The sequence below is a fragment of the Capricornis sumatraensis genome, chromosome 4 (genome assembly GCF_032405125.1).
Source record: "Capricornis sumatraensis isolate serow.1 chromosome 4, serow.2, whole genome shotgun sequence".
In the NCBI taxonomy this organism is placed as follows: Eukaryota; Metazoa; Chordata; class Mammalia; order Artiodactyla; family Bovidae; genus Capricornis; species Capricornis sumatraensis.
In genome coordinates, this window is record NC_091072.1 from 8053237 (window position 1) to 8077362 (window position 24126).

At 47.6% G+C, this 24126-nt stretch overlaps 1 protein-coding gene across 1 annotated transcript in view; it reads right to left on the bottom strand.

The window, feature by feature from the left end:
• CHRNB3 (cholinergic receptor nicotinic beta 3 subunit) overlaps positions 1-21829 on the bottom strand; it is a 30731-nt gene extending 8902 nt beyond the window's left edge. Inside the window, exons 1-3 of the mRNA XM_068970470.1 lie at positions 21778-21829; positions 9745-9896; positions 8514-8558 (exon numbers count right to left, since the gene is read on the bottom strand). Coding sequence (XP_068826571.1) covers positions 8514-8558; positions 9745-9896; positions 21778-21829 — 249 coding nt within the window. The remainder of the gene's footprint in view (positions 1-8513; positions 8559-9744; positions 9897-21777) is intronic.
• Positions 21830-24126: the final 2297 nt, after the last annotated feature.

Below are 24126 nucleotides of genomic sequence, written 5' to 3' on the forward strand. Positions count from 1 at the left end.
ATGGTTGGATGGTATCACCAACTCAATGGACATGAGTTTGAGCACACCCAGGGAGATGGTGAAGGACAGGGAAGCCTGGTATGCTGCAGTCTATGCGGCCGCAAGGCCTCGACACGACTTCGTGACTGACCAGCAAGAGCAAAGGGAAGAAGCAGCAGGCACACAGGCGACAAGCCCTGGGGACAGACGCGTGTTTGGGCAGACTGACTAGAACTGGTCTCTCACACTCTCGCTCCATCTTTAATATCAGTGTTAAGGGAGCACAGCGTTAGTGAGTCCAAACCCACTGTCTCCGCTTGGAACCTAAAGATCTCCAAATCAATCGCCTGCTTCTGGAATTCAGTCTTCTCTCTTCTACAGGAACCAGTCACCTCTATCGAAGCCTGGCTCTGCAGCCCAGAAATAAAGTGGGGAGCTCAGATTCTGGGGGCAAATCTCCACAAACACACAGCAGCTGTGCAGACTGTGCTCAGGGAAATAGGCCAAGCCCCAGGGGAGAGACGGTTCTGTTGGAAAGATTTGTCTTGCTCATCGCACCTCCAGCAGCAGGATGGACAGCTGTGACCCGAGGGAGTCCAGAGGCTGTGCTTCAGGAAGCTTGATATTTGGGGGAAATTAATCCATCCCACAAATATGCAAGGCTTATACCAGCTCTGAGCAGGGCCACCTTGTCCTACCCAGGGCTGCATCAGACCAGAACCCGTGATAGAACATTCAGTCCTCTTTCTGCCCCCCCAGACTCACACTCCTTTCTGTGGGAACTCCTGGTGGGGAGTGTGTGTGTCAGTTGCTCAGTTGTGTTGACTCTTTGCGACCCCATGGAATAGGGCGCTGCCAGGCTCCTCTGTCCATGGGATTTTCCAGGCAAGACTGCTGGAGTGGGTTGCCATTCCCTTCTCCAGGGGATCTTCCCGACCCAGGGATCAAATCTGGGTCTCCCGCATTGCAGGGAGACTCTTTACCTAACTGAGCCACCAGGGAAGATTCTAGAACCCATGAACTAACATCACCCTGTGCTCACTGCCACGAAGGAGACGGTTTGGGTGAAAAGATGGGGGACCTTGAGTGGACAGGGAAGGAGGTTCTGATTGGATGACACTGTAGCTGAGACAGAAGGCAGGAAGCGGCAGTGGGTACCAAGGAGGAGGGAGCAGGGCTACTGAGGATGCTGTTCCAGGATGAAGAGCAGATGTGAGTGGATGGATGAATGAGGGGCATGTCTGAATCCTTGAGGAGGATATCAAATCCACTCCAGTGGATTCAGGGTACGTTCTTGAACATAAAGAACAGGGAGCAGGTGGGACTTGTGATCAGTGGGACTCTTTTGGGGGTACCCAAGAGAGAGAGAGAAAATGCATTGAACATCGAATTAGAGTTCTACCCCTGGACCATCCTTCACTGGCTACGCTCCTTTGTGGGACTGGAGAGACATTCCTTACAACCTCAGTGTCCTTCTGAGGTCAGACCTGGTGAATTAGAGATGCTGTCCCTGCCAGCATGCCATCAGAGGGGCTCACCAAATTTCCAGCAGGACGTGGTCCACTATGATGCTGGCTCAGCCCCACACCACAGCATCATTGCTCATGCTAATCTTGATGAAAGTGAAAGAGGAGAGTGAAAAAGTTGGCTTAAAGCTCAACATTCAGAAAACGAAGATCATGGCATCTGGTCCCATCACTTCATGACAAATAGATGGGGAAACAGTGGAAACAGTGTCAGACTTTATTTTGGGGGGCTCCAAAATCACTGCAGATGGTGATTGCAGCCATGAAATTAAAAGATGCTTACTCCTTGGAAGGAAAGTTATGACCAACCTAGATAGCATATTGAAAAGCAGAGACATTACTTTTCCAACAAAGGTCCATCTAGTCAAGGCTGTGGTTTTTCCAGTGGTCATGTATGGATGTGAGAGTTGGACTGTGAAGAAAGCTGAGCACTGAAGAATTGATGCTTTTGAACTGAGGTGTTGGAGAAGACTCTTGAGAGTCCCTTGGACTGCAAGGAGATCCAACCAGTCCATCCTAAAGGAGATCAGTCCTGGGTGTTCATTGGAAGGACTGATGCTGAAGCTGAAACTCCAATACTTTGGCCACCTCCTGCGAAGAGTTGACTCATTGGAAAAGACCCCAATGCTGGGAGGGATTGGGGGCAGGAGGAGGGAACGACAGAGGATGAGATGGCTGGATGGCATCACTGACTCGATGGACAAGAGTTTGGGTGAACTCCAGGAGTTAATGATGGACAGGGAGGCCTGGCGTGCTGCAATTCATGGGGTCGCAAAGAGTCGGACAGGACTGAGTGACTGAACTGAACTGAACTGAAAGTCAGCTGAATCAGGATGAGGATTCAGAGCCCAAATCCTTTGTCCTGCTCTCTAAGGGGCTGTGAGGGTTTCTGGTCATTTCCCTTCTCTCTCTGAAACCCTGGGGTTGGATATTAACCTGTTGTGTCTGCCTTTCTAAAGCAGGAGATTAGAAACAGTATCCAGTGTTTACACAGCATGTCCCGGGCAAGATTCTCAAAGCTCTGTACAAACATCAGCTCCACTTTGCAGCAGTCCTGGGCTTGAGAGCTTGTTATTATTATAGGATCAGGGGAGCACAGGGTAGGTCAGGGCCAAATACCAAAGTTAATCTCGGACTGAGAAAAAAAAATAGAAAAATACTCCCAGTCTAGCTTTCTTAATTCCAAAACGTGCAACTTCAAATCCATATTACATATATTCCCTTAAAATTTTCTTATATATATTACCTGAAATATCATTCATAAATGTCAAGCTACAGAAAAATCCAGAACCAAATTTTGTTTAAACCTAAATCTTAAGACTTAAAAAAGAAATTGTCATGACTTTTAAAAATAATAAATGAAGTCTTCCAATGATTCTTAATAACTAGAAAAAATTATTTTTATAAAAATTAATAATTATTAATCCCAAGACCAAAAGATAGTAAGAAACAAATATTCCCTGCTGGTGCCTTGATTGGCAACCTCTGGGAAACCCCTGGGATTTTCAATTACCTCAAAGTCAGGTGTGAAATTCTTAAAACTAAATTAATGTCAGAATTCCCTGGAGAGCCAGTGGTTAGGACTTGACACTTTCACTGCCATGGGCCTGGATTCGATCCCTGTTTGGGGAACGAAGATTCCTCAAGCCATGTAATATGGCCAAAAAAAAACCACATCTAAATTAGTGAAATTACTGTTGATTCATTTTAATCTTAAAGATGGCAACATGGCATATTATATGTCTCATGTTCCCATTGGGGCATCCCTCATAGCTCAGTTGGTAAAGAATCTGCCTGCAATGCAGGAGACCCAGGCTCAATCCCTGGGTTGGGAAAATCCCCTGGAGGAGGGCATGGCAACCCACTCCAGTATTCTTGCCTGGAAAATCCCACGGACAGAGGAGCCTGGCGGGCTACAGTCCACATGGTCGCAAGAGTTGACACAACTAAGCGACTAAACCACCACCATATTCCCATTATATCTGAGTTGTCAAGGCTGAGAAATGGGATTTGTCATTAAGGATAAGAAAGTCTATGAAGAGGGCACCAGGAAATGACATTTATTGAGTTCCCACTACCTGCCAGACCTCAGAGCAGTCACATGTACACACACAACGCCTTTTAGCCAGCCAGCGACACTGCAGCTGGCTGTTGCCTTATTTCATAAATGAAGAGCCCGGGTCAGAGAGGAAGTGACCTGCCAAGTTTATACAGCAAGACTCTGGATCCCTGACTCACTTCACTCTCACTCAGGGTCCACACGAATCAGAAGACCATACGGCAGGGCCTCCTCTGCTAAGGTCCGAGTGAGGCTATGGAAAAGGAAGGAGATAAGATGGTGACAGAGGTTCAAGGAAAATCCCTAGAAGTATAGGTGCTGTTGCAGGTTGGGGAAGATAACTAGGCTTTGGGGAGATGGCCCAGACCTTACAGCAAGGCCAGCCTTTCCTTAGGTTGTTTTTTTTTTTTTTTTTTTTTTTTAAAGCCAGTTTTTTGGTTTTCTCCTCCAAAACCAGCTGCAGGGATCCACCCAATGAGGCCTTCATGTTTCTGAACTTACTGTGATCTAAAACAGGAATTCGGGGACTTCCCTGGTGGTGCAGTGGTTAAGACTCTGCGCTGTCAATGCAGGGGACTCAGGTTCAATCTCTGGACAGGGAGCTAGATCCCACGTGCCACAGCTAAGACTTGGCATAACCAAATAAATAGGAGAAGGGGACGACAGAGGATGAGACGGTTGGATGGCATCACTGACAAAATGGACGTGAGTTTGGGTGGGCTCCGGGAGTTGGTGATGGACAGGGAGGCCCGGCGTGCTGCAGCTCATGGGGTCACAAAGAGTCAGACACGACTGAGCAACTGAACTGAACTAATAAAACACACAGGAACCAGTTGTTGGAGAAACCACATTGGTCCAAGGTGCTGTCCTTGTAAGATTCAGGGAGCTCTGTGTCCCCGGGGTTGCCGTGGGCCTGGGACAGCTGCCCACATTCAGTGACAGTAACACCTGGCTGCTCAGAACCTTCTGGCTCATGGACTTTGCCCCCAGAGTTGAGGCCCAGTGCCCTATATGGCCCTGGCAGATAGTAGGTGCTCAGGAAGCCCTAGTTGAGTGAATACACTTGGCATCTGCCTTCAGGGTGATTACTCACAGGGTGACATTCAGGCAAAGGGCTGACTGTCCTGTCAGTGAGGAAGGGATGGTTTTCTCTTCCATCCCCTTCAGGTGCTTGCGATGCAGTTTTCCTACCCTTGACAAAGATGAAGTGGAATCTGAGTGGCTGGGGCAGTGAACACCTTGTCACAGAGTTGTAGTGAGTCGGTGTTAAGAATCTATTTATGACTTGTAGGGTTTAGATTACTCTCTGGAAGTACGAAGACAAACAAGTTTGCAAAATAAAATCAATACCACAAAAATAGCTCTCCATAGAGGACTTTCTCAGGATGTCACTAAATTTGTGCCTGTAAAGGTCTGTGGTTGGGAGGATAGATGAGAAATGTCTAAATATACCAGATGAGATGAAGGAAATAGAAGATAGAGCAGAGGAATCGGGTTAAAAAAGAAAATAAAAGACCAATCATCTCACTTGGGTATGCTGCAGGAAACCTGCTTTAGGAGCAAGCAGGCAGAATTTTATTCTCTCCATGGAAATGAACTAAGGAGCATTTTCCAGTGTCTGAGAGGGCAACGAGAAAAGAGAGAAGTATGGTCATTTTTGTCTTTATTTTTACTGAGGTAGACAGAGGTGATTGGAAAGAGTTTCTTATAGCTTTGCTCTGGTGTGAGAGCTTTGGGAAACAGTGTTTTTGGGAAACCTATACAGGTGGGTTTCTCCACCTTTATGGGTCATCGAATCTCTACTGATCCTGCAAGACCCCACTGAAATGTCTCCTCCCCTTGGAAGCCCTCCATGATTCATCCCCCATTTCACTGTCATAATTGTAATGACTCAGTGTCTTAACGTATATATGTTACTTATGGTGTCTATTATTTTTACACAACTAACACCAGATCCTCTCCTTGAAGGCAGGGTTGTGTCTTATGCCCTGTACATCCTGAATCTAGCAGATTGCCTGACCCTTAGTAGGTGCTCAATAAGCCCTGTGGAATCAATGGAGTGACTCCCAGCCTCATTCTCTCCTAAATGCCTTTCTAGAACAGCTTCATGAGAGGTCCCAGAGGTTAAGGAACCAAAGCCTTAGAAGGCCAGGATTAGGAGCTAGAATTTACAGGGAGAGCCCCAAGAGGACGGCTGGGTGTCTCCCAGCAGCTCCTCCAGTCTGAGGAGGAAAATGATTTCTTTACACCAGACTGCACTTACTAATGTGTCGCCTGAGACAAGTCACTCCAGTCCTCCAGTCCTCAGTCTTCTCGTCTGCAAAGTGGGAATCATAACAGACCTTGGAAGGTGGCTGTGAAAATTGAAAGCATTCATTCCCATGACACGTGTAACAGACTGGGCACTTAACAGATGCTCAATAAATCCTAACATTGTTGTTGGCTGCTCTGAAACTGAGGTCTATGTAAACACTAGTGCTAGTTTTTTTAAATGTCAGTTTTATCTTCTTTTCCCATCTGTTTCCTTTAGTCCTTTCCTTTACTCTTTTACACTTAAAAAGCTAAAACATAAAAAAGAAAGTATGTAAGTAATGTCGTGGTGGAGCTCCAATGCCTCCTCTTCCATGCAGCCCTCCCTGCCTGCCACCAGGTCAGAGATTCTCCTATCTTTTTTGCTCCCACACTGTTTGTACCATGACATAGCCCTTGTTGGCTAATACCTATTGTGACATTCCCACTCCAAACTCAATCTGTGTGAGTGGGTTCATAGCGCCATCATGTTCTCAGTGGTTTCTCCTACTCTGAATATTCCTCTAATTTAGAAATAGGGCTGGATGTTTTGCACGGGGCTAGATGTGCAGACAAGGCTCCAGCTGGGGAAAGCTGGTTCTAGCCAGATGAAGCAGACTCTTCTGTCCCTGGTAACAGGCATAATGATACCCACTTTGCTAATTTAGAGAGGTTCAGAAATGTAAATGGATAACAGCTATGACAACCCACTGCGAATTAATCCAATGAAACCATGTTACCCCTGTTACTTCCACGACATGTGAACCCAAGTTCCCAGCAGGCTCTCCTAAATGTCAGCTAGGCACTCTCTCCCTCTCCCTGCAGATTTCTCCCGCTCTGTTCAGGGATTTTTAGGTGTCGGTTCTGTCTTGCCCTGGAGGTGCTCACCAGACCGCGATTCCAGGGGCCTCACTTTGCTGGAGGTCATTTCCAAAGTACAGCTGAAGCCCGAGGAAGACAGTTTCTTTCCTTCATGTCTAATCTTGTTCTCTTCGTCTGAAACGACTTCTTGTTTCCAAAATCTCAGGAAAGTGAGAAGTCCCTATACCTCGAAGACCAAGGTTCGTCGACTGCTGTGTTATGTGTAAGGCTGTAACTTCAAGGGGCAGCTGGAGGAGGTGTGTATGGAGGAGTGAGAGTCTGTTTTATTTTTTGCCAACGTCCTAAGCTTATTTACACTTCAACAAAGAATTTTTCTTCTCTTCTGTGAAAGTGCAAATCCAGGGCTTCTTACTGACTTTTATGAACTCAAAATACCTTCAAACTCCACAGCCTCTAAAGTGCAAAAGTGGGATAAGTCCCAAGGACTGTATATTGAAAAATACATTTATTCATTTTATTTTTAAAAATTATTACTATTTTTACATTAAAAAAAAATTTGGCCGTCTCAGGTTGCGTGTGGGTTGTTAGTTCCCTACCCAAGGATTGAACCCATGACCCCTGCCTCAGAAGCTTGGAATCTTAACCACTGGATAGCCAGGGAAGTCCCTATTTATTTAAATTGTATTTTTATACCTACATTCCCAGCTTATTATTTTCTCCTGAACATTTTTATTTACAAGTAAAATAATATGCTGATCCATTTCATAATACGCTAACATATCTACCAAGTAAAGAATCAGAGAACTAGAAACTAGCAAAATTTATACTAATCACCCAAATCTGATCAAAACCTTTGAGTGGATGAAATCTGATGACCCCCAGATGAGGCCCAGAAAATCTCCTTAGAGTCTTTTATCCATTGTTCCTTATAGACCATTAGCAGGAAGACCTGCATGAGCTTGCACTAAACTGGAACAGGTAACTAACTCATTTCAACATAAACAAGTGAAGAATGTTATGTACATATGTTAAAATTAAGTGAGATAGCTAACATATCTAGATTTTAAATCTCTGAGAGATTAGGTAATATCTGGACATCTGGTAAAAAAAGGAAAAAAAAAAGTAATTGCTAACAAAACCAAAAAAGTAAGTAAGTAAATCAACCCTTTCATTTCCTGTCAAAGAAGTGCCAATATTCTCTCCTTTACAAGACACAGGTATTATTTAAAGGGTAACCGTTTCCTGGCAACTCTAGAAAGAGCAGGAGGCAGGCTGTGGTCAGGCCAAGAGCCGAACATCATTCCTGGGCTTTTGTGGATTCAGCGTCTTGACCTGGGCTTCACCTCGTTCTGAGGTTGATAGTGGGGGCCTCTGTGATCCCTTTTCCTCTTTCTAGAAAAGAGCATTAGGGGAGGGGTAACATCCTAGGGAGGACTGGGGGAGGAAAGGGAATTACCATCGCTGATTTTCTAATCCGGTTGTCTTAGCTTCATTGGGGTGAGTTGCACTCTGGAACTCGGCCTCCTTTTCTCCAAGGAGCCCAGGGACCCGTGCCTGAGACTCACAGTCAGGGTCACCTGCCCACCTGCCTGCTCAGAGACCCCCTCCAGGAGCAAGAAGACAGAGCAAGAAGACAGCGCCTACGGGCTTCCAGACTGACCTCTGACTTGCGTGGAAGAAAATAAAAAAAGAAGAAACCCTTCCCCAAACACTCCCAAATGTCTCCCTGAAGAACTCAATGCACTCTTTAAAATAATTATTTTTCCATGGGAACCTTTCTCAGTGGAAAAGAATGATGACAATTAGACAGGAGGTACAGTCCTTGGACTGACAGTTACCTGTTTGAGCCACACGTTTGTCGTCATCAGCTGATTCTTTTCATCCTAAGAAAAGGAAAATTAAATTCAAATTAAGTGAAAAGGTGTATTGGATTTTTTTCTTTTTTTTTTTTGTCACAGAGACTTCTTGAAATCTTAGTTTTGAGCAGTCCAAAGTGGCAAGGATTCTCAACTTAAGAACAGTTAAATGGCATTGAGTGAGTGTTAGTCACTCAGTTGTGTCTGACTCTTTGCAACCCCCCTGGACTGTAGCCTGCCAGGCTCCCCTGTCCATGGGATATCCCAGCCAAGGATACTGGAGTGGGTTGCCATTCCCTTCTCCAGGGAATCTTACCGCCCAGGGATTGAACCCAGGTCTCCTGCATTACAAGGCAGATTCTTTACCGTCTGAGCCACCAGGGAAATCCAACGGCATTGGGACCCTACAATATTAGGCATATTTTGTTTAAAATGAAAATAATGATGAGAGCAAGTAGCAGTTCCTTGTGGTGATATTTGTATAAATTGCATAACCAAAGGCACAGTAAGGAGGTGAAGTAGAATGAAATACTAGCTAAATGGGAGGTGGGCCTTGTATGATTTTCTAGACGGAATCTTGGGCTTTGAGTCAGTTGAGGGGGGTGATGATGAGTGGATATGGCCAATGGGGGAAGATTGTTCTGGGACTCTGGGGACTGCAGTAGCATGGTTTTGCAGAATTTGGGTTATCAAAGTTCACGGATTTCCCCAGGAACCTCATGGCAGAAATGTGAACTTAATAGGAAAATTAAGGTACAGGGTGTGTCAGGGAAAGGTCTGGGCTCCCCAGGGGATCCAGGAGGGAATGGGGTCACCCAGGGACTGTTTCTGGGGCTGTCACCACGGCTCTCTCTGCTCCGACCCCTGCCCACCTTGGCTTGGCTCAGGGGACACTGAGTCAGCCCCGGGCTCAGCCCCGTCTGCTCTTCACCTTGGCAGCTCCAGTAAACCCATCAGAGAGATGCCCTCCTAACCACGGCCCACCTCCCTTCAGCAAGAAGTCCTCCCTCCCCCTACAACAGTGTCGCCATGAAAATGACATTCTGTCCTCGGGTCATCTCACTGGCTTCCCGGGGCTGGTTTTTCTCTCACGCGGAGTTATTTTTAAAACTGAAATGGCAGACACGGGGAAAGAAAACAAAATCAAATCTTAGCCTCGACAGCGGGTGAAGGAATGCATGTCCTTTTCAGCTGCGGGCCGGGGATTACTCACCACATCCACCAGCTGAGAGATTTTCAATCCAAAGGAGACTTTTATGGTGTCGTTCGAGTGCAATACGGGGCGAACCCATTTCTGGTAACCTTGGAATAAGTGTCTGAGCAGCGCATCTTCTTCTTCAGCTATGGACCTGAATCCCACAGCGGCTGGATGAACAGGAGGGGACCCGAATTAACCAGGGAGGCGGGACAGCTGACCCCACAACCCCGAACTGGACCGTCGTGTTTTCTAGACAGCCTGATTCAGCGAGGCAGGACTAAGGCTCCTGAGCTTCAGTTAACATTCTCCTATTCCACCTCAGCTCCCTCCCCACCTGCACATAAATACTCTCCTTGTTTCTTTAATGTGGTCCCTGTCTGAGACCGTGGATGTTCACCAACCATCCTGTGGTCATCCTTCCGTGATGGATATGAAATTGAATCAATATGCTGTATGTCCTAAATTTACACAAGGCTATATGTTGATTACATCTCAATAAAACTGGAAGAAAAAAGAAATAAAGGTAGGCTCTATACTTTTCACTGGAGGAGAGCATGGCAAACCACTCCAGTATTCTTGCCTGAAGAATCCCCATAGACAGAGAAGCCTGGTGGGCTACAGTCCATGGGGTCGCAAACGGTTGGACATGACTGAAGTGATTTAGCATGCATGCAGACTCTGTACTTTACCCAGAGCTTTATTTTCTCATAGGACTTTCCCATCATGAGGTCATCACTTGACCCCCAAAGGATCACCCACAGCGCCCACCTTGTCCTGCCTCACCTCCCGAGGATTGCGGTCTCTGCCTGCATGCACCGCCCACCACCGCACCTGGCCTGGCCTCTCCATGTCCCTTTCGAAATCTGTCTATGTTTGTCTTTGTCTGTCCTCCCCACGGGGTCCACATTGTTTGATGTTCATCCAGCACATAGCACAGTGCTCGGCCACACCAGGAGCTCACCGTGTATCTGTCTAATGAATGAGCCAATGGAGGGAGTGGCCAGGCCCATTTCCCATGCACCCAGCCTGTGGTCACAGAACAGCCACCACGTGGCCTGTCTGCTCTGTCCCTTCCTCCTGCGCAAGACCTCCCTTACGACAGCCAGCTTCTGACAACTCTTCTCTGCCCCTAAATGTTCGAAAGTCCTAATTTCAAGCTTTAACTCTCAAACTGAAGAAATGGTTTAGGAACTTGTTCTCAAGGTCAGTTTTGTTTCTTTTCAGGGCTGTGCTATCCAATTTCAAACCAGGAAGATTTTCATTGTTTTATACATATTTTTTAATTTAAAAGATTTTAAAAATTAATTAATTATGGCTGCACCAGCATGTGCAGGATCTTAGTCCCCTGACCTGGAATCAAACTTGTGCCCCCTGCATTAGAATCTCAGTCGTAACCACTGGACCACCAGGCACGTCCCTCCTTGTTGTTTAAACTATGCTCCCCTTCCTCTGTCCAGGATGCTCTTCAATCCTACAGTGACTCATTCCACACCCTCTGCTTTCCCGTAGAAAACCTTCTCTTGCCACTGAGAGGCACACACATGATGGGCAAGGTCACGTGCAAGACACACCCCTACATTTGATCAATGAAAACCATGAGATTCTTTGTGGGAAGAAAAGGAAAGTTGCACTCATTCCCCACAGATGTGTGGGACCTCCACTTCACTGGGGAGTGGTGATTCTCAACGTAGTTGGTGACCTCCTCCCGGGGTGAGCAGGGTGTGGATAATGGGGCTGATGCTCTGGGTGCCACACCCTCTCTGTTCTGTGCCAGAAAGCTGATGAAGATGCATCTGAGTGGTGGAGGTGCGACCTTACATTTGCGTTTACTAACTCAAAGGGCTGGGCTTTCCTGGTGGCTCAGTGGTGAAAAAAAAAAAAAATCCACCTGCAATGCAGGAGACGTGAGTTTGATCCCTGGGTCGGGAAAGATCTCCTGGAGAAGGAAATGGCAACCTGCTCCAGTACTCTTTCTTGCCTGGGAAATCCCAAGGACATAGATAGAAGCCTGGTGGGCTACAGCCCATTGGTTTGCAGAGTCAGACACAGCTGAGCACACCCACAGACACTCAAAGGGCTAACCAGTCTTAAACTTGGATACTTCATCTATTCTTAGCCAGCAGAACTGCACTGAAGAGCAGGTCAGCGGGCGGCGGCCAGGACAGCCCTCCGACCAGGCCCTAAAGCCTTCCTGGAAATGTGGGTAGAGGAGAAATAGAGATCAAAATTTCCTGAAGCCTTCTGAGAGAGGAGGCTGCCCTTTACGAATTCCCTACCGGACAACCCGGCTTAGTTTCCTCCCAAACACCAGGCAGCTCTGATGGCTCCCAGCTCCTCTGCGGGTGCCGCCCTGACCTCAGACCCCCATCACCACCCCCGTGGATCCGTGCGCTGCCCGCTAATTGCTGCGCTCACCCCTTCACAGTCCATTTTCCGCCCAGCGGCTGGATCATCGCTTAAAAGCCGGGCAGGATCTTGTCAGCTTCCTGCTCAAATCCTCCCCGTGGTTTCCCATCAAACTTGAGGAAAAACAGCCCAGTTCTTACCATGGCCTCCCAGGCCCTACAGGGCACCTACCCGCTCCCATCCGGGCCTCGCCTCTCATCCCCAGGGCCTCGGACACACCCCACACACCACACACACACATCACATACATACCATACACACACCACACACACCACACACACACATCACATACACACCACACACACACCAAACACATCACACACACCACACACACACATCACATACACACCACACACACACATCACATACACACACATCACATTCACACTACACACACACCACACACCACACACACACCGCACACCACACATACACATCACACACACACCACACACACCATACACACCACACACACACCGCACACCACACACACACCACACACATCATATTCACCACACACGCCACACACGCACAAAACATACACACACCACACACCACACACACACACCACACATATCACATACATACCACACACACCACACACATCACATACACACCACACACACCACATACACACCACACACACCACACACACATCACATACACACCACGCACACACATCATATACACACATCACATTCACACCACACACACACCACACACCACACAAACACCGCACACCACACATACACATCACATACACACCACACACAATACACACCACATATACACCGCACACCACACACACCACACACACATCATATCCACCACACATGCACATCACATACACACCACACACACCACACACACACACCACACACACATCACATACATACCACACACACACCACACACACCCCACAGACACCACACACACCACACACCACACGTACATCACCCACACACCACACACACCACACACACATCACATACACACCACACACACATCACATACACACCACACACACCACATACACTGGACACCACACACACCACACACCACACACACACCACACACACCACACACACACACCACACACACATCACATACACACCACACACACACCACACACACCATACACACCACACACACCACACACACACTGCACACCACACACATCACATACACACCGCACACACACATCACATACACACCACACACACTGCACACCACACACACACATCACATACACACCACACGCACACCACACACATCACACACACCACACACACACCACACACACATCATATCCACCACACACCACACACACACTGCACACCACACACACCACACATGCACATTACATACACACCACACACACATCACACACACCACACACACACATCACATACACACCGCACATACACATCACACACACCACACACACACCACACACACATCACATACACACCACACACACATCACACACACCACATACACACATCACATACACACCGCACACACACATCACACACACCACACACATCACACACACCACACACATCACACACACCACACACGTCACACACCCCACACACATCACACACACCACACACACACATCACATACACACCGCACACACACATCACACACACCACACACATCACACACACCACACACGTCACACACCCCACACACACCACACACACCACACACACACCACACACACACCACACACACATCACATACACACCACACACACATCACACAAACCACACACACACACATCACATACACACTGCACACACACATCACACACACCACACACATCACACACCACACACGTCACACACCCCACACACATCACACACACCACACATACACCACACACACCACACACATCATAAACACCACACACACACCGCACACCACACACACCACACACACCACACACACCATACACACATCACATATACACCACACACACACCACACACACCACACACATCACACATACCACATATACACCACACACACACACCACACAACACATATACACTATACACCCACCACACACACCACATACACACATCATATACACCACACACACACCACACACCACACACAATACACACATCACACATACCACACACATACCCACCACACACCCACCATGCACAACACACACCAGACACACACCATACATACAATGCATATAAATACACCACATACACACCACACATACCACAACACACCAGGCACCACATACCACACATATACCCACCACGAACACTACACACAACACACACACACCACATCCATCACACACAACACACACGAAACACCCACCGCACACACACAACACGCACCACTCATGCATACCGTATGGGCTTCTTGGCTGGAATGGCCTTACGCCATCATGGTTTGGGATGTGTGAGAAGCATCCTAAGAAAGGCAGAGACTGGGCCATGGAACTTTCTTCCTGGCAGGATAACCTGTCAGTTTGCAGGCAGTGGGAGCTGCGTGCTGGGAAGGGTCTCCTAAGACTGTGACCTGACCTTCCTCAGCCCCTGTGGCCCCCAAGCCCACTCGCTCTGAGAGGACGGCTGGACCCTGCTCTTCACCAGCTTCCAGAGGGAAGCGAGCAGACGTGCTCTCAGGACTGTGTGGGTTCTGACTCTGTGACCCACGTCAGAAGCCGAGCTGCCATCTGAGTTGAGGAGGAAAAGGTGTGGTTCTGTCCTGCCTCTTACAGGCTGGATGTTTGTCCTGTAAAATCCATATGTTGAAGCCCGAACCCCCAGCGTGACTGCATTTGGAGATGTGTGTGTGCCAAGTTGCTTCAGTCATGTCTGACTCATTGTGAACCTACTGGCTATAGCCCGCCAGGCTCCTCTGTCCATGGGATTCTCCAGGCAAGAATCCTGGAGGGGGTTGCCATGCCCTCCTCCATGGAATCCTCCCAGCCCAGGGACTGAACCCGCATCTCTTGCAGCTGCTGCGTTGGCAGGTGGATTCTTTACCGCTGAGCCACCAGGGAAGCCAGCATTTGAAGACAGGACCTAACAAGAGGTAATAAAGGCTAAGTCTGGTTATAGGGGTGGGGCCCTAGTCCGACAGGGTTGGGGTCCGCATAAGAAGGGGAGGGGACCCCTGGACTCTCCTCCGGGTAGCACAGAGGGGAGGTCATGTGGGGACACAGCCAGAGGCAGCTGTTTACAGCCAGGAGGGCGCTCTCACCAGACACCAAGCTTGCAGACACCTTGCTCATGGATTTCTAGTCTCCAGGACAGTGAGAAAAGAAGTTTCTTTCAAGCACCCAGTCTGTGGTATTTTGTTATGGTGGCCTGAGCTGACTAGTACAAAAGGGTCTTGACCAAAACAGACCTTACCAATAAAGAGAAGACAAAGGCCAAAGGTTGGATGCTTTCTGCCTAGTATCTTCCCCAAATAGAAACTGAAGTCATCGATGTTATTGAAGCAGATGTAGAGGACAGGCCTGGAAATGTTTCTGGTTTGTTCTTATAAAATAGGATGTTATGAGGCAGGGCAAGGACTTCCATGTTGATTCTTCAAGGCTAGGGCCTCAGTAAACATGAGCTGATTCTAGGGAATGAGCAAATGAATGAATAAATGCACAGAAGGCTATAATTTTCTTGAGGGGTCGGGGCACGGGACCAGCTCGTGGCTCCAGAAGATGTAAAACCACAGATGTTCTCAGGATTTGCAGGACAAGTGGTCTCAAGAAATAAATGGATTCCTTCTAATATACGACACAAACGGACTTATTTATGAAACAGAGACAGACTCACAGACATAGAGAAGAGCTTAGTGGTTGCCAAGGTAGGGGGTCGGGGAGGGAAGGACTGGGAGGGTGGGATTAGCAGATGCCAACGGTGATGTATAAGATGGATAGGGACCTTCCTGGCGGTCCAGTGGTTAAGAGTCTGCCTTCCAACGCAGGGAACGTGGGTTTGATCCCTGGTCAGGGAACTTAAGATTCCACATGCTGCAGGGAAACTAAAGCTTCACACAGCAACTACGGAGGCCTCGTGCTCGGGAGCCCATGCACCACAACCGAGAAAAGCCTGCGTGCCACAGCTAGGGGACCTCACACGGCCCAGTGAAAAATCCCACGTGCAGCAAAGAAGGTCCCCTGGGCCCCAACTAAGACCCAATGCAGCAAAATTAATTAATCAATTAATTTAACAACACGGTCCCAACTGTATAGCACAGGGACCTATTTCAATATCCTATGATAAACCATAATGGAGGAAAAAAATGAAAAAGAATATATGCACGTATAATTGAATCACTTTGTTATACAGCAGAAATTAGCACAACACTAAATCAACTATACTTCCATAAAACTTAAAAAACAAATTTAAGAAAGAAACAGATTCCTGAGAAGTTGTGTGTAAACCATATTTTTGCAAATGGACTTATATTTCAAACTCATTAGATAAGACCACTCTTCTAAGTTACATCTCAGTGATTCACTGACAAGTCAGAAAACTGCTCTTGGAAGATAAGTGAGGCTCCTCCCCGCTCTGCTGTGGGGGTTTCGTTCCCCAGAGTCAGCTTCCAGGGGGGAGGGATGGGAGAGCATTTCAGCATTAATCAAAGAGGAGAGAAAGAGGAATGATAAAGACATGAGGACAGTAGAGCTGGAAAGGACTTTCAGACACGTAAGCCCCTCACTTTACAGGTGAAGACCCAGGAGAACTGGGAGGGGCCACCCACAGAATGAGGGGCGCTGTGGTCTTCTGACTCCCAGCTTGCCATCCTTTCCACCAGCTCATGAAGTTCTTCAGGGATTAAGGAGGCAAAGACTGTTCCCTCCAGCGTGTCTCCCTGGCACATAAAATCTGCTCCAGCAGTTCACGTCTGTGAATGCACACTCAATGTTGCTGCTATTTTTGTTGCTGTGGGGGTAGCACTGTATTTTCCAAACTGTTGTTTCAAGTTGTGTATCTTTGGGGAGCATGGTGTTCTTAAACCAGGTCCCGGGTGGTGTTTGTGCCGTCTTGGGGAGACACTTGACCCTGCTGAGAGTGTTCTGTAACCCCCAACCTCCTCTGCAGCAGGGGGCATCCAGCAGGCTGCTTTGCTGTGGGTTTTGAGGGGCAGGGGTGGGCTTCTTGAACGGGTGCTGCTCTGAGGTCACTCTCTGAGGAAGGGGATGCCCAGCGCTTTACAGTCACAGAACAGAGCCATCCTGCTTCAGACTGGACAAGGTTCTCCCCACGCTTCCCTGTAGCCTCCCCAACATACACACACATTCACACTGTCTAATGCACACATACATCTTCAGAGAGTGCATGCTGCCTGTTAGAAATGCTTTTCACCATCTCTTTTGGTGAAAAAGAAATTTTGCTTCCCCCTGGAACTTGTTTCTCTCCCTTTCTTCTCTTTTTCTTAGTCTTTTTTTTTTTGCCTGCCATGTGGCTTGTGGGATTTTAGTTCTCTGACCAGGGACTGAGCCCTTGGCCTCAGCTGTGAAAGCACAGTCTTAACCACTGCGCTGCTAGGGAACTCCCATTTCTACTTAACCGTTTTGCCTCAGTTTTCTTTGTCAAAATCTTTCCCCTGGGACCATATAAGCAGCCCCACAGGCAAAGGGCCAAAAAAAAAAAAAAAGGAAGAACCAGAGTGCACCTGAGAGCAATGCGGAGGACAGACAGACAGACAGACAGGGCTGCAACGCCCTGCCTGATCCTAGCGGCATCCTCCGCTTGAAACTGGGCAGGGGCCGTGCTGCAGGAGGGCTCACTGCCCTCGGCTCAGGCCACCGAGCCTCTTGCCAAACTCATCACTCAATAGAATGAAGAATCTAATTAATATTTATCCACATGGAGAGGCCCCGAATTCAGACTCAGAGACGAGAGTCTGCTCCGGATTCCAGGCTGTGAAAGCAGGGCCGAAGATGACGGGGAAAGTGCAGCCACCCACACGCTCTGTGCCTCCAGGCTCTTGACATCTGTGAAACAGCCACAAACGCGACCACTTATTGCCAATATCTGCTGTTCCCCAAAATACAAAAAGAGCCGGGGACCGGGTGCTGGCTGTGATGAGCTTAGGGCTCTCTCCACGCCAGAGGGTGGAATCGAGACAGATTTGGATCGGCTGCCCAGAACCAGCTTGAGACCAATTTTTCTTTGGAACCTAGGACTTGAGGCTCTGCTCTCTTTATTCCTCAGGACTGTTTCCTCTCCTTTCTTTGGAGGCTCAGACTCTGTGCCCTCCTCACCCCTACATCAATAAACACTTTCATCAAAATTTTGACAAACTCTCTCACACTGAAATATGAATAACTGATAAAACTCAATAGATGATAAAAAGACGACAAAGCAGTGAATATAACTGAAAAGAAGCAGACTCTCAGGTAAAAAGAACAAACCAGTGGTTACCAGTGCGGACAGGGGAGGGTAATACAAGGCAGGGGATAAAGATGAACAAGCCGTTAGGAATAAGTAAGCTGCGAGGACATGTGCACAGCACAGAGAATATAGTCAATACCTTAGAGTAACCATGGAGGAAGTGTGGCTTTCCTGGTGGCTTAGTGGTAAAGAATCCACCTGCCTATGCAGGAGATGTAGATTTTTATCCCTGGGTTGGGACAATCCCCTGGAGAAGGAAATGGCAACACACTCCAGTATTCTTGCCTAGAGAATCCCATGGACAGGGCTACAGTCCACAGGGTTGCAAAGAGTCAGACATGACTTTGCAACTGAAAAACAACGTAAAGGGAGTTGTTCATAAAAATTGTGAATCAGGGCTTCCCTGGGGGCTCACCCTGATGCTGGGAGGGATTGAGGGCAGGAGAAGAAGGGGACGACAGAGGATGAGATGGCTGGATGGCATCACCGACTCAATGGACGTGAGTTTGAGCAAACTCCCGGAGTTAGTGATGGACAGGGAGGCCTGGCGTGCTGCAATTCATGGGGTCGCAAAAAGTCGGACATGAGTGAGTGACTGAACTGAACTGGGGGCTCAGTGGTAAACACTCCACCTGCCAAGGTAGGAGAGGTGGGTTCAAGCCCGGATCCAGGAAGATCCCACATGCCTCTAAGCCCACAGCTACTGAGCCTGTGCTCTAGAGCCTGGGAGCCCCAACAAGAGAAGCCACCTCAGTGAGAAGCCCGAGCACCATACCGAGGAGGAGGCCCTGCTCGCCGCAACTAGAGAAGAGCCCAGCAACGAAGATCCGGCATGGCCAAAAATAAGCAAACAAATAAAATGATTAAAAAGTTGAGAGTCACCATATTGTACACCTGTAACGTATGATATAAATGAACCCTACTTCAAACTTAATAGGTGAAACTTCCCATGATTATTTATGATTTTACTGAAAATGCCACCCCTGTTTATTCTCAGCTAGGAGAGAAAACAGATAATTGAAGAATTTCAGATCTCAGCAAGTATTGTTGAGAGAGGTATATGCTTTGTTTGACACCTTTTGGTGTATTTTCGTTTTGCCTTTCATTCATTATTACTACCTCATCCAAAAAAAAAATTATTCCCACAAATAGCCTCTTCTGCCAACATGTATAGCTAGCCCTCAGGAGGGACTCAAATAATAAATATTTGATGGCTTTTTGCTAGCATGAGAGCTTCTCAGAACAACGATTCATTCCTCCATGCATCCCCCACCCTGGAACAATTCCTAGGACACGGTAGACCTGCAGTAAATATTTTTTTAATGAATAACACACGTCATCTTGAGTTAAGAGTGATGGGAAGGGGAATAAGATTCTGTCCCTATTTCTGGAGTTGACAAAAGTGTGGCCATAGACAGCAATCCTTCCACCAAGACCAGGAAAACAGAAATGAGGGCTTGTGCCTTGCCATTTGAAAAAGGTAGCTTTGTGTGAGAAAGGGAAACTGTTTTCTTTACGATGAGCAGAGAAGTTGAACTTAAGGAAAGGTGGCACAGATCTAGAAATAGAAAGAGACTCTCCAGCGGATCTAGAAACGCTCACAAACTGCAGAGTGACCACAGGTGACTACATGGACTTGTTACGGATCTGTGACAGGTGCATACAGCTAGGCACACATTTCCAGACTCCCGCAGCACACGTAGGAAAGCCGGGGGCCAGGCTCTTGTCCGATTCCAACCGTCTTATGCAGTTGTCACTGTGTGCAGAGGAGCAGGTGCGGGTGAGCCTGCTGAGGGAGAGCCTGCGGGTTTATGCTAACCAGCCCTGTTGACCCGGGAGATGGCTTCTCTGCACAAAGAGTGCTGGGAATCAATTCCTGCATGAGAAATCGGATGCTCTAGTAACTAAGGCAGAGAAACACCAGACATGAATTGCATAGAAGCTGATTATGTTTATGATTAATTGCATGCTGAAACACACAGAAGTTTATTATCATTTTTATGATTGGCAAGGGGCACTGCAAGTTTAGGATTAGTAGCTGCCAACTATTTAGAATGGACAGTCAACGAGGTCCTACTAAACTGCACAGGGAACTATATCCAGTCTCTTGGGATTAAAAATAACGGGAAAAAACCACTTTAAAAAACGTATATATTTTTATAACCGAGTCCCTTTGCTGTACAGCAGAGACTGACCCAGCACTGTAAATCAACTATACTTCAATTAAAAAAGACTTTGAAGAAATCAAATTTAGTGATATTTCAAACTGGATTCAGTGCTCTCTGCACTTAGAAATGACTGTGTGTTTTTGAGCCCCAGGTGTGAGCACAGGCTACGTTTTTGAAGATATAATAATGTTCAGGTGTGTGTGTGAGTCACAGGATTTTAAATCCAAGAGTTATTTCAGGACTTGGGCAAGTCAATCTCAGTGCCTCTGGTTCTCCATCTGAAAATGACAATACTCATACATGGCCAAAACCCTAGTGACAAATAAATACAAATTGCTACAGGAACTACACTGTTTTCTCTCCATCTGTCTCCTGGCTCTGTATGGAATCTGGTGTCAGGGGAAGAGCTTTCTGCTCTTAAGTCCCAGGAAAAGTGAAATGATTCCTACACCCAGAAAGCCGGCAGATGACGGTGACCACTGTTCCCTAAGCTTCCCAGTTACTTTCTCCCACTTTCCTTTCATGCCCTCTGTCTCCTTTATTTGTCCTCATTCTTTATTAAAAATGCCTTTATTTTCTGGCGGATGATAGTCACAGAAAACTCGCACAGCTTCACGGACATCTGCTTAACTGTGATGTAAAAACATACTAAATATACCTCCACGCACAAATGTATGAATGTACTTCTATATCTGCACGATATCTTGGACAATAAGCATCTATGCACAGCTATAGTGATTGTTAATAAATACGACACTAAAATGTTGACATAATCAATCCCTATGCCGAATATTTTAACAGTTCTCTGAGTACCATTCAGTACACTTGATAACATTTCCCCTGCTTTCATATCTTCCTACCAAGCTCATAGTGATTCCAAAGGAATAACACAGTCAATGGCAAAAGTATAAACATTATGGAATTCATATGATTTCTTTAGCAATATACAGACTTCATGGAATTCCTCATTGGAGCTACATTTTTAAAGGTTATCTTAAAGAGTAACCAAAAAATACCTACACATCACATTTTTTAATCCTGACATTATCAGCAGCAGCAACGATCAAGTTTTCACTTGCTTCAACTTGAGCTTACCTGAGTGGGTGACACCAAGGACGCTGAACACCAGGATAAAGTCTGCAAGCATTATGATGTCGGCTGGAGAGAGATAATGCCTTCCTCCTCTTTAACAACAGGATATTTCCATCAGAAAGGGGGGTTTTGAAGAGAAAACGCAGAGCTTCAAAGTCCAGAGTGGAACCCAGAGGATAAGGACACCTGGATAGGGGAAACCAGACTCAAGCTGGCTGGTATCAGCCTGAGGTCTCTGAAAGCACACCTCATTGATTCCCAGTCAGCTGTCAGATCGCGTAAGTCTGAGAACTATCTCTGGGTCCTAACTCCTGACTTATTAATTCACTCTCCCGCTAGGAGACACGGGGCAATGGAGAGGGGGTGAAGGGTGAAGCCGACAGCTCTGAGTGCTCTGTGCTGTTTTGCTCATGCTTGGAGGGCTGTGTAAAAGGGAGTAACCGTGAATGAAGACACGCAACACGAAAGCCACTGCAAGTTTCTCCTACACGTTCTCCATCGTCTTTCATTTTGGACTTGCAGCTTAAGAACAGTGAATATGAGTCAAAAGCTACAGATCCCAGTTATGAAACAAACCCTGGGGATGTTTGTACATGGAGACGATAGTTAATAATGCTGCTGTACTCAGTCACTCAGTCATGTCTGACTCTTTGTGACCCTATGGACTGCAGCCCGCCAGGCTCCTCTGTCCACGGGATTTCCCAGGCAAGAATTGCTGGAGTGGGTTGCCGTGCCTTCCCCCAGGGGATCCTCCTAACCCAGGGATCGAACCCACCTCTCCTGCATCACAGGTGAATTCTTTACTGCTGAGCCACCGGGGAAGGCCATAGTTAATAATACTGTACTGCATATTTGAAAGTTGCTAAGAGAGTAGATCTTGAAAGCTCTCATCATGAGAAAAAAAACCTTTTTGTAACCGCGTGTATTTATGGGTGTTCACTAGACATGGCGGTGGTCATTTCACGAGGTATACAAATACCCAATCTTTATGTGGTGACCCTGAAACTAACACAGTGTTATATGGCAATTGCCCCTCAGTGTTTGAATTTTAATTCTATTTATTTATTGATATCTGGCCGCACTGGATCCTCACTGCTGCACCCGGGCTTTCTCTAGCTGCATGAGCCGGGGCTACTCTGCAGTCATGTTGCGCGACTTCTCACTGCGGGGCTTCTCTCGTTGCAGAGCGCAGGCTCTAGGGTGCGCAGGCTCAGTCGCTGTGGCTCATGGACGTAGTTGCCTCGAAGCATGTGGGATCTTCCCAGACCAGGGATCAAACCTGTGTCCCCTGCATTGCAAGGCAGATTCTTAACTCCTGAACCACCAGGGAGGTTCCACATCTCAGTTTTTAAAATGAATGACTATGTCCTTCATTGCCCTTGTCTAGGGGTTCTGGCGTGCTTCAGGATCAGAGCATCCTCTGCGGTTCCCTGGAGCCCCCAGGGCCCGTAGATAATCCACAAGAGAAAGGACAGTTGGAGTATTGTCTTTTTCTATATCGCTCCCAGGACTTGGAGGCTGAAATCACCACCTCCTCTTTGGATTCATCTTGTTCACAGTTGGTCTGATTCTCACCTAGCTCAGCGCTGTCCACATGCAATGGGTCCTCAAGGAATGCAAATCTGCTGATCGGGCAAGAGTAAGTGAGGGCTGGAAGGAGAAGAGGGGCTGGTGGGAGCAGAGTCCCCCGATGGGGCCCCAGTGCTGGAGTAGCACCCTCCGGGCACTGCCAACCCACCCGGGGCCACACTGATTTAATCCAATTGTAAATTTCCCTCTACCTCATTAAGGCTCCTCTGAGAGCATCATGACTTCCAAACACCTGGTGATGCTCAGCAGGGTACCAGCACGGAGTCCAGAGAGCCCTGCCAGGAGAGGCAGGACCACGCCCCTCCTCCAGCTCCCTCTCCTTTCCACTCCTCCAGAAACCCAGCCCCCGCAGGCGGCGGAGCCCTCCCCAGACCACAGGCTCCTCAGGCCGGGCTGGGTCCTCTTACCCTCTCTCCCCAGCATCCCCAGAGCCCACCGCACGTGAGCAGCTTAGAACGAAGAGGAAGGAAACAATTAGACACTGATCTCCCATCCATGTGAACCGAGTTCCAGGCGGTTTACAATAGTCTGAGTTTACAACGGTCTCAGCAATCAATTAGCCACTAATCCAGGGGTGCAGGAAGTGTCGCTTTTCTTCATTTTCAATAAATCAAAGAAAATGGAGCTTGCCATTCTACTGAGCAGGCAGGAAATACCATCTCTGTCATTTCAGGAGCTCCGGCCCCCTGGCTCAGGGCAGCAAAAGCACTGGGAAGGCGTTTGCGGCCCCCAGTCACAAGCAGGCTGTCGCCTCTGGTCCAT